The 12035-nt window shown below is 44.8% G+C and overlaps 1 protein-coding gene across 1 annotated transcript; it reads left to right on the plus strand.

Moving 5' to 3' along the window:
• Positions 1–1907: 1907 nt before the first annotated feature.
• PRSS23 (serine protease 23) lies at positions 1908–11548 on the plus strand. Its single transcript, XM_004589821.4, has 2 exons — positions 1908–2043; positions 9969–11548. Exon 2 carries the CDS (start codon positions 9982–9984, stop codon positions 11134–11136), a length of 1155 nt encoding a protein of 384 aa, XP_004589878.2. The 5' UTR covers positions 1908–2043; positions 9969–9981; the 3' UTR covers positions 11137–11548.
• Positions 11549–12035: the final 487 nt, after the last annotated feature.

A 12035-nucleotide genomic window follows, 5' to 3' on the forward strand; every position in this document is an offset into this window, starting at 1 on the left:
TCCTGGAGGACCATGCTCCAAACAAAGCACAGCTAAGGCACGTCCTGTTTTGTTTGATAAATGGGCCAGAAGCTAATACTTATGAAGGACTCAGTGCACGTTAGGAACTGTGTATCTCACTCAATTATTTAAAACATCTTCTTTTACAGAGGAGAAAAATAAGGAACAGAAAAGTTAAGCTGAAAGTCACACAGTCGTTGGCAGACACTGAATGGCACATACAAAGTTGAATGTCATGGACACTCCCTTCATTACGTGGCTGTATCGTCTTTCCTATTACCATACCCTTAATTTTATCACCAGCACAATGTATTGCTTGTAATAAGTGCTCAACAAATATTTGTTGGAGTAAATCTAACTAAGCTTGAGCATGATCCAGAAGTCACTTCCCCTTCCTCCCTCCTTCCAACTCTACATACCCGCTGCCCCCTCAACCCTCCACTGGGTAAAGTGCTTTGCTTCTGGTGGAGTCTCTCCCTTGGGGAGCTGCACTTTGCATTTTTATGATAAAATATTGCGTGAATGATTATGGGATAGCCCTCACATACCAATTTCTGCCTCTTGTTATCACAGCTCTGTGTGCTATTTTTTGCCCCCAAGTATTACCACTTGTTATGCTAGTAAGAAAGGAACAACACGCAGTTAACCCCAAAATGATGTATTAGGGCCTAAATGATGGATGGATTGGAAGAAAGGGGTGACAGGATCCAGTCAGTGTGTTGCATCTCAATGCATGCTGGAACCACAGACAATGGCACAATACCCCCAAACCAGCACTGGGCACATGATGCTGGCAGCAGTTGAGGGATCATTGCTAGTTTAAATTTTACTGCTCTGGAGGAAACTGTTATGTTTGATTTATAAGTTTGTTTTGATTTTGTTCACAGTTGTTCAAACGCTGTAACAGAAGTTTAGATCTGAGTTTATGTTCATGAACATCATCACAATATTCTAAACAGTCATTTAAGCCAAGACTGGGGGAAAATATTTGTTTCCTTTATGCTTGAGAAACATCACATTAGGGCTCTCCTAATTAAAACTAACTACAAAGATGCCACATCTCATGCAGCCCTTATGGCAACTGCAATTAGACCCACCTTTCCTGAGAGCTGAGTTTTGATCAGTGGTCTAACCAACTTACTGGAAACATGCACTGTATTCTAAAAAATCCATCCTAGTGTTCAGGAGCCGTGTGACCTTGGGCAACCCAAGTTGTCTCTAGTTGCCAACGGTGAGTAATGACCACTTCAGCACCTCTTTACCACAAGATATGTCAAGCGGGGTCACAGAAGGCGCTCTATGGATGGCAACCTGCAACGGACTCGTCACTGACGGGCTTCCTGAGGCTGGGAAGGCTGGGAAGCAACGGGTTCTTAAAAGGCTGCAATAGGCTGCAAAAACGCTGCTTGTCCCACGATGGGAAGGTAGCTAGCAGTTCCTTCAAGGCCCCAAGATGCCAGCTGAGCTCCATCACTCACTCTTAAGCGTGCAAAAGGTTGGTGCGGTAAGGAACGCCCTAGTTTTCACTCCACTCCTCAGTTGCGCCCTGAGGGGCCCCAGGTCAGCCTGTGTCTCCTGTTCTAGGCTGACCAAGGGGCGCATCGCCTTGACAGCTGGCGGCTGCTCCTAGGTTATGGCGCATGGGTCCCGTGAAAGGTGGCCCACCTGAGCGCGCTTTGGCTGCCACCGGGGAGTCCACGACAGGCGGGAAAGGAGGCGCAGCCGGGGCCACCTGCGCGTGGTGGCACGGCTTCGGGCCCTCCTGGCGCTGCCCCTGCCCAGGCGGAAGGCGCACGGCCAGGGGAGGGGGCGCGGGCCGGGCCGGTGGGGCGGGCGGCGGCCGCCGCTTCCCAGAGGCCGGAGGCGGGGCGGGAGGGCCTCGCGAGGCGAGGGGGCGGACCCGCCGCTGCCGGCTCTCTTCGCAGGCTCACTCGCACTCGGTGGCGCCGCGGGGCAGGCATGGGAGCCGCGCGCGCCCTCCCCGAGCCCACACCTGTCTGAGCGGCGCAGCAAGCCGCAGTCCGGGCGGGCTGCTCGGCGCGGGTGAGTGCGGAAGCCGGCCTGGGACATCGGCCCGGGCACCGGGACAGCTAGGCATCGGGAGGAGCGGGACAAAGGGCCGGGTGCGCGCGGGGTTGGGTGACTGCGGCTGCTGGAGGCACCGGAGATCTCGCTTCGGCCGCTGTCGGGTTTCGAGGGTCGGAACCGGGGTGCTACAGGGCAGTTGGGTTGACGTAGTGTCACCGGTGGAACTGCAGTCTTGGATGACGGGTGCTAGTCGGGTTCAAAGAGCTAGCCGGCCTCCGGCTCTTCTCCCGCTGGCAATACCCGCAGCCCCTAGGCACACTTCACCACCACTTACTCTGCTGTAGTCCTGGACATGCTGTGATTCTATCAAGCTCTGAGCATTATTTTTTAACCCTAGACACGTGATTGTGAACACACTTTAGCAAGCAAGAAAAGTTAAGGCAAACCCAGGTTAGAAAAACAGGATCTTTTCTCCGGAGTTTTTAACTGATACGTTCTGCTTCCCGTGGGGTGCTAACTCTAAAAACTGCTGTTTGAAGCAAGTATTTTACTTCAGCCTGTAGCCATCCATCAAGAGTTGTTCACTTCTAGATAAAACGATTTTTACTCATTTTTGAAACTTTTGAAAGGAGGAATGGACTTATTTAGACAAAGGAAGATCACCACGCTCCCCTCTAGAAAACAAATCAGGTTTATTTTCCAGCATCTCATGAGAAAACAGCTGATAAAAAGTCCTGTTTGTTTTACTGCCCTCTGGTAGACACCCAGGAGGATTCAGAAACAGTCCGTGGCTGTTGGGAAGCACCACTTGTTTAGAGTCAGGGCTGGAATAGAGCCCGCTACTCTCAGCTCCAGACAGTGAACTTGGAGGTCGCTGTGTGCCCCTTAGGGTCTGGCTGACCAATGCCAGAATCATCCTCACGTGGCCGTGTGGAGACAGTTGAAGTTATAGTTGAAGTCAGCTGTTGCCAAAATCTCTATGCCAAATTAATATCAGGATATTTATTGCCAGTTGTTTCAAGATCCTGCTTGTGCCTGCGAGCGTTTAAACTAGGCTTTGTAATTGTCAAGGAAACTATTACAAATGGATTGAAGATGCAGTCAGGAGAGAGAACCTTTCTAGGATAGAAGTCTCTGTGTATTTAGTTGTGAGAGTGATTGTGGTCATATGCATACTGTCTGCATATAAACACCTTCTCATCATTTTACTGCTTAAAGTCAAGATGTATGCTTGCAGTAGGAAGAGAACTGTTCCCAGGGTTGCTACTATGAATCTCATTTCTGTAACAGTGACAACCCATTCCGGTAGCTGGTGAATGTGGGTGTTTCTCTGGGCGAGGGATGGGTGCCACCATGACCATGAGTATGTCTGAGAACCCCGTTGGCCCCAAGCTGCAGTGTTTAATAGTCGCAGGTTCTCCCGGACATCTCTTCTCACTGGTCCTTTAGGACTCAATCTTCCAAGCACTATTCATGCATAACTCCCACTGACTCTGGGGAATTTGTTTCCCATGGTCTCACCATTGGCAGTTTTATGCTCTCTGTTCTGTTTCCACCATGTTTATCTCAGGCTAGCTAGTTAGTTCTCTGATAAAGAAGTTAAACTTCGTTTGACCACCGAGCTTCTGTCTAGGTTTGCTGGACTTCTAAGAACACTACAGTTTCTTGAACAAGACTGTAATTCTTCAACCATTGTATGATCAGGTGTGTTGTGCTTTCACAGGTCTGTGACTCAGAAAACGAGAGCAAGCCTAGCTGCAGAGTATTCCAAGAGTTTTGTACCTTCTTAAGCATTTGCTTTAGGAGCTTGATTGCACTACCCTGGCCCCAGAGTCCACGAAAGACCCTTTGTCATCCTTCCAGTTGATCCCAATACTCTTATCTTTTGAAAGCTTTCCTGCTGTTTCTTGCTTTCATGTATGTTTATGGCTGTCACAGGAACTCAGGCGCTGTACAATAGAGAATCTATGTCCTAAGGATTCCTGGTCGCTGGCCACCCTAGGCTACTGGAGTTAAACGCTGGCCCTCTGGAGGTGCTCTGTGTTGTTGCAGTTTTTGAGGATGAAGGTGCTTAACCAGAAAGCTGTCATAATGCATTGTCTCCAAAGAGATTTATTGTTGTTTGCACATCTGGTAACATCAAAATCCCTCCATTGTATTAGTGGGCTTATAAGGTGGCAGTTTCCTGAGTGTTGAGTATTTTTGAATGGAGGACAGTGACTCAGTAACGGAACACAGGAGAAGGAGCCCTCCTCCGAGTCAGATGCCCAGAGGTGGAAAAGAAATATAATTCCTGTATTACTAGTCATGGGTGCAAAAAAATATTTTCTTCCCTTAGGTTTCCATTTGCTTTGTCGTTTAAGTGAAATAAGACATGCAAATACTTGGTTGGTATCTTTAAAAGATAATAAATAACAAAGATAACAAAGAAAACTTTAAAAGATAATAAACCTAACAAAGGTTTATTCATAGAAAAGAGATGGTGTAGACCTAAATTTTCTTCATGCTAATCTAGATTTAGGTATCTTTATTATTTTTCTTTTTCTTTTTTTCCTCTTAGGGAGTTTTCTGGGCTACTCTACAGGGATAATGTGATTCATTTGTAAAGGTGAAAGAATTTAGTTGTTACCCATTAGTTACCTCTCCAATTATGGGATTATAAATGTTTTTTGTTGAATCTATTTATACCCCCCCGGGGTGTTTAGGCTCAAATAAACCCAATTGGACATAGCACTTGCTTACCTAGAGTTTATCAGAAAGAAAACATTGATTTTTTTTATCCTTTGTTCTACTACCAAGTGAATTAAGAAACACTGTAAAGCTGCCAAATGGATTGTAAAGCATCCCAGCCATCCTTGGTTGAGCTGTTCAAGTGCGAGTCAGGATGGGGTGTGAATGCCTCAGGGGAGACCCCTGATGGGCATGAGGGTAATTTCCTCTGTGCTTTCTTAGGAAGCTATCCTAAGAGGAGCAAGCCATACCTCCTCTCAACTCTTAAAACTTTCTCCTCTTCCATGCCCACAGGCAGGAAAAAAAAAAACTATCTCCTCTTGGAGTCCTTTGTTTTCTTTACAAGCTAATCAGGGAGATCTGGTCTTCCAGCCAGATAAGAGGTTAGCATAGTAAATTTTCCTTTCCCTTTTCCCTTATGCCTCCAACCTTCAGAAATCTGTGAATGGAGTAAATGGCAATTCAGATATCATTTGCAAATAACACAGTCTGCAATCTGAACTTTGTGGTCCTAAAAGAAAATCATAAAACTAGAGAATCCCGGGCCTATATTTTAAAAGATTATGTGCTTGGGCTTGGCAGCGTGGCCTAGTGGCTAAGGTCCTCGCCTTGATCCCATATGGCCGCTGGTTCTAATCCCGGCAGCTCCACTTCCTCTCTATCTCTCCTCCTTTCAGTATATCTGACTTTGTAATAAAAATTTTAAAAAATAAAATAAAATAAATCTTTTTTTAAAAAAAAAAGATTATGTACTTTAGGATGCTGTCCAGAATAATTTCTAAATCACCAAAAATAAATGTTTTAAGGACCGGTACCGTGGTGCAGTAAGCTATGCCTGCGCCTGTGGCACTGAAGTATCATATGGGCACTGGTTCCTGTCCCAACTGCTCCACTTCAGATCCAACTCCCTGCTATAGCAACAGATGGTGGGTCAAGTTTGGGCCCCTGCACTCACGTGGGAGAACTAGAAGAAGCTCCTGGCTCCTGATTTTAGTACAGCCCAGCTCCGGCTGCTAGGGCAATTTATGGAGTAAATCAGCAGACATAGGTCCATCTCTCTGTCTTTCCTCTCTCTGTAAATCTGCCTTTCAAATAAAAATAAGTAATAATACTTTTTTTTTTAAATGATAAGCAATTCGAGAGGGAGGCCTTTGGCATAGTGGTTAACACATGGTTTTTTATGGCCACGTGCATTCAGAGTGGCTGGGCTTGAGTTCTGACTCTGCCTCCCTTCCTAGTCCTGCTGATTCACAGCCTGGGAGGTAGCAGGTGATGGTTCAAGTGGTTGGATCCCTGCTACCCATGTGGGAGACCTAGACGGAGTTAACAGCTCCAGGCTGCAACACCACAAGCAGTAGAGGAATTAACTAGCAGATTGCAGATCTCTCTCCCTCTCTCTGCTTTTCAAATAAGTAAAAGTACATTTTAAAACATAAAAATTGACATTTTTTAAATAAATGAGTATTTGGTAAGGGAGTGACGAACTTAAGAAGTTTGTAACTTCAACACAGATGTGAGTTTAAGCCTAAGGACTTGGGTACACAAAGCTTTATCTATCTGTCCAGTTTCTAACTGGTTACTTAAAAATGTAATCAGTCTGGAATAATTTGACCTGTATTGGTTTCTTAATGTCTGCCTTAATTCCTAAATCTGAACTACAGATTTTCAAAAATGTATTTATTTATCTTGAAATCCAGCATTACAGAGTGACGGGGGAGAGATTCAGAAAGACAAATTTTTCTATCCACATTCTCCTGAAACAGCCAGGGCTGGGCCAGGCCAAAGCCAGGAATCAGGAACTTCTTCCATGTGGGTACTGGGATTCAAGCACTTGGACCATCTTTAGTTTCTTTTCCCAAGCCATTGACACGGAGTTGGATAGAAAGTAAAACAGCAAAGACATGAACAGGAATCCTAGAAGATACCCTCAGATGCATATGGTCATCCATCATTTTCTGTGGGCCATTTGGACGTCTATATTTGAGAAGTTAGAATGAGGTTGTGGCATGTGGGAGCCCAACTAACTGCACAGTGCTCACATTCCAGGAGAACTCTTTCCCACTCTCTCCATGCCCAATAACATCATGAACTGACTTCTAATAACATGATTTCTTTTCAAAACAAAAAGGATAAAAAATATGCCATAGCAGCTCATGTGAAATAGGGAATACTTTAAGACCTGTAGAAAGTATTTTTTTTAAATAAATAGAGCTCTGCTATTCAGGTAAAGCACTTGGGAAATTGAAAATAGAGTTAGTGTAAAACAAGGTTCCTACATGGGTTTTAAGTGTACATATTTGCACCAGTTTCACATTTTTTTTCTTGTCATTATCTTCCCTGGACACCTTCCAATAAACTATTTTGATTTTCATACAAAGGGATAAAGATAAACAAAGATGCCATCAGAAGAATTTTGATGCAGTTGATAATTCAAATTCATCCCTTTCTGGATCCAACTAACATACATTTTAGATTTGGGGTTTGAAGGTTCATGCGCTAGATGATAATATGAACGTATCTTAGCTATTATGTTCCTTAGGCACATTGAAAGTATGTATTATCTATAATTTATGCTAATTCATATTTTAACACTATCTCATCTCCTATACTGTCCCCACACTTGTCAACTTGGGCCTCTGAGTCTGTGGTGTCTGTCTTAAGATAAGCTAAAGCAAATCTTGGCTTACCATGTCTGCTATGCTATGCTTGCAGAATGAAAATTCTCCAATTAGTCAATGGAAATGGGGGTGGTGTGATGGAGAGATGGGACCCAAGGATCAGCCATGTGGGAGATGCACAGTTCCTCCCAGTACATGTCACACTTGGCAGGAATTTGGTGTGAGTGGAACTTTCAATCACCTAGACAACAACTTACACACAGAAAGGCTCTGTAAGCTCTAGATAAGCCCAAGGACTGGATTCTTGGCTAGAAAAGGAGCATAATCAAAAAGAGATCCATATCCTGCTGATCCCCCAACACATTGCCATTACCACACCTATCCCATTGCCATAATCCATTGCAGAGGATTCTGCTGCATTCAGAATCTCCTTCCCAGCCTACTAACAATCTTTAGACTCAACAATGTTCAAACATAGATGTACAAACAGATACATACATTTATGTATGCACACCATGATTTCAAGGATCTAAAGAAATGATTAGATCTACTTCCTTCCATGAAGAGGATTTGAAGACCATTCCTATGGAAGGGATGGACATCTGGAAAGGATGCATGGAAGAGTTTCAGGGAATCAGGAATTCCCCAAGAATGGACTTTTCTGGGACTTCATTCCTTCCTCTTCCCATCCCTGTCCTGTCCAAAGAGGAATCAAGAGAAAGAGTCATGCAAATGAAAAAGTTCCAGGGTGAGAGTAGTGCAATATAGTGATGGAGATGGGGGCGGGATCAGCATGCTCAGCTGCTGCACCAGGCCAACTCGACCAGACGTCCCAGTTTTATTTAAAAGAAAGCAAAATGAACCCTAGCTTTATCATCAAGGTTTGGAATCCTTGAAGAGGAGAATGAAAATGAGGGTGGTTTCCCCCTGATGCCTCCTGCTGGCCATTTGAGCCACACCCATTCTTCCTCCTTTGGGAATTTGTGAGTTACCTTATCCACTGAGTCAGTTTCTCTTGCACTAAAAGAAAAGAGCCAATCAATTGATGCTTACGCACTTAGGAAAGTACTTGGAAATTCCTTTCATCTGTGTTTTCCTTGTAGGGTGGTGAGCCAGGGTCTTTAACATCTTTCAGGGCAAAATCCAAACACACACAATCCTTTAGAACCTGGCTCTTGCCTGCTGCCCCACCACTTCCTCTGCTCAGCCCTTGCTGAGCTAATGATAATTCCTTAAGTGACTCACGCTGTGGCCCAGCTCTGTGCCCCTGCAGACTGTTGCTCCTTTCTAAGTGTCTCTCCTGTGATAGTCAATTTCCCGTCAACCTCCAGATCCACCCCTAGCAACACCTCCCCTGTTATCCTCACTGAGCTCATGCTTTTTAAGCTACTTCATCATCCGCATACATCTTCTATTAGTAGTCAGAATGCATCATTCAAAAAGTCTGTTGTATAGTCATACCACCCAGTCGTTCTTACATTAACACGGGGACTCCTTTGAAGAGTGAACTTTCTGCATTATCAGTGAAGATGTCTCCAGGATGACCACGTCCTATAATGGAGTGCCTTTGTTCAAGTCCCACTCTGCTTCAAATTGTAGCCTGGTGTGTTCTAAGCAACGCAACAAATGGTGGCTCAGGTATAGGGGCCGCTGTCACTCACGTGGGAAACCTGGGTTGAGTTCCAGCCTCTTGGCCTCAGCGTGCTCCAGCCCAGCTATGGCAGGCATTTTGGGAGGGAACCTGCTGACAGCAGACCTCTGTTGCGTACTCTCTGCCTTTCAGAAAAATAAAAATAAATGCTTGAGTGCTAGAAAAGACCCAAGTTCAAGACATTTTGACTGGGAACAAAAATTCAAACACCTGAAAAAGTAGCCAACAGTAACAATACAGTAGTGTACCTGCAGCAAGAGTTTTAGATCTTTAACAAAAATTCTGTTAGTTTACAAAATAATCCAAAGAAATAAGAAACAATTTGTTATAGATTATGCTTTTTGGAATTAAATACAAAACATAATATATTAAATATAATAATGAAGAAGTAGTCTCATGCCCTCTTTCAAATGCAATCATCATTTAGAAGCAGTAGGAGTCCTGGGTGGGTGTGACTGTGGAGTGTTCCTGCTGGAAACCTCTGTCAGTGAGTTAAAAATGCGCAAATTGCCCTGAAAATTTTCCAAGTGCATATTATAATGAAGATGGGAGGGGCAGAGGAAGGAAAGAAAATCAAGGGAACCAGAGAGGTAGGAGAGAATAAGATTTAGAACTAAACACTTTGAGGAGGCTCAAAAGCATGTGGAGACTGGGGCTGGTCGGCAGTTCGTCTGGGAACAGAGGGTTATCATGGGCTGCATCTCAAACACAGAAAGAAAAAAACACCGAGTTCATTTGGGGCACTTAGCCACAAGACCAATCCCAAGGTCAAGCCCCAGCATTGTAAAGGAGGTGGTACCTAAGGATTCCCCACCACACCCTGATTCTTGAGGAAGACCAACAGCCTTGGAAACAATGGCAGGGCAGCTGCTGGGCTTCGTGGTCTGTGCTCTGTGAGGTTCAGCCCTTGCCCTCCTGACCTGCTGTCTTTGTTTCTACAGAAGGGTGCTCAGCATGGCGGGGATTCCAGGACTACTCATCCTTCTCCTCTTCCTCCTGCTCTGTGCTGTTGGACAGGTGAGCCCTTACACTGCCCCCTGGAAACCCACGTGGCCTGCCTACCGCCTCCCTGTCATCTTGCCCCAGTCTACCCTCAACTTAGCCAAGCCAGACTTTGCAGCTGAAGCCAAGTTGGAAGTATCCTCCTCATGTGGACCTCAGTGTCATAAGGGAAGTCCACTGCCCACATATGAAGAGGCCAAGCAATACCTGTCGTACGAAACGCTCTATGCTAATGGCAGCCGCACTGAGACCAGGGTGGGCATTTATGTCCTCAGCAGTGGTAGAGGGGGTGCCCAACACCAAGACTCGGGGTCTTCAGGGAGGTCTCGGAGGAAGCGGCAGATTTATGGCTATGACAGCAGGTTCAGTATTTTTGGGAAGGACTTCCTGCTCAACTACCCCTTCTCAACATCAGTCAAGTTGTCAACAGGCTGCACTGGCACTTTGGTGGCAGAAAAACATGTCCTCACAGCTGCTCATTGCATTCATGATGGAAAGACCTATGTAAAAGGAACACAGAAACTTCGAGTGGGCTTCCTCAAGCCCAAGTTTAAAGATGGCAGCCGAGGGGCAAACCACTCAAGCTCGGCCATTCCCGAGAAGATGAAGTTTCAATGGATCCGTGTAAAACGCACTCACGTGCCCAAGGGTTGGATCAAAGGCAATGCCAATGACATTGGCATGGATTATGACTATGCACTCTTGGAACTCAAAAAGCCCCACAAGAGGAAGTTCATGAAGATTGGGGTGAGCCCTCCCGCTAAACAGCTGCCAGGGGGCAGAATCCATTTCTCTGGTTATGACAATGACCGACCAGGCAATTTAGTGTACCGCTTTTGTGATGTCAAAGATGAGACCTACGACCTGCTCTACCAGCAGTGTGATGCCCAGCCCGGAGCCAGTGGCTCAGGAGTCTATGTGAGGATGTGGAAGAGACAGCAGCAGAAGTGGGAGCGAAAAATTATTGGCATCTTTTCAGGGCACCAATGGGTGGACATGAATGGTTCACCGCAAGATTTCAATGTGGCTGTTAGAATCACCCCTCTCAAATATGCCCAGATTTGCTACTGGATTAAAGGGAATTATCTGGATTGTAGAGAGGGATGACACAGTTTTCCCTCCTGGCAAAGCTCAGTGATCTTTGTGTACTTATTTTAGGAGAAGGCCACATTTTATCAGTGTGTGTGTGTGTGTGTGTGTGAGAGAGAGAGAGAGAGAGAGAGAGAGAGAGAGAGAGAGAGAGAGGTGTCAAATAGTATATTTTACCTAATTTCTTAAAATTGCAAGATGACTGGCTTTATTATTTCAACAGATTTGTGTATCATGTCCTATCATTGAAGCAATTTGAAGACATCCTTTTACATTAGAAAAAAAAAACATACTGATGCCTGAAGCAATGGGGGAATACTTGGCATCTAAGTTAATCTTTTATTTCTTGAGAACTTTGTTGTTTTATTTTATTTCACCTGAACTTGTTTCAAAGGTTTATATTAAATGTGTGGAGTTCAGGAGATAAGAATTGTTCTCTGTGTGTGTTTTCTTATAAGAGTCCTCTTGCTTTTGTGCGTGCGTGTGTGTGTGTGTGTGTGTGTGTGTTTCAATGCCTGATTAGTAGTGCTTCCAGATGGTATTATGTTCTACCACATATAACTCTTAGGAATTTTTACAACACTTCTCAGGCAGAGGGTTATTCTGTTTTGGATTTGGGGGCATTTACACAGTAGTCCTTGAACAATAAAGTAATTTGTTGACTGAATTGGTACACGTTTTAACTGTATCTTGCCACCATAAACCTGTACTCTCCAGCTGCTTTTAGTTTTGAAAACGGTTTCTCTTCCAAAGACTGAGCTACATTCTGGGAAGTTTTTGCATTTGGCTGAGCCAAGTTTGCACTCACACCAGAGTAATCAAGATCATTTGTCGTAGTCCCTTCCTCTAGTGGAATTTCACATTCCTAGAACTGGCTGTTTTTCAGAAGATAGTTACCAGGGTCTAATTGGACGAGG

This window comes from Ochotona princeps, chromosome 4, assembly GCF_030435755.1.
Source record: "Ochotona princeps isolate mOchPri1 chromosome 4, mOchPri1.hap1, whole genome shotgun sequence".
NCBI lineage: Eukaryota > Metazoa > Chordata > Mammalia > Lagomorpha > Ochotonidae > Ochotona > Ochotona princeps.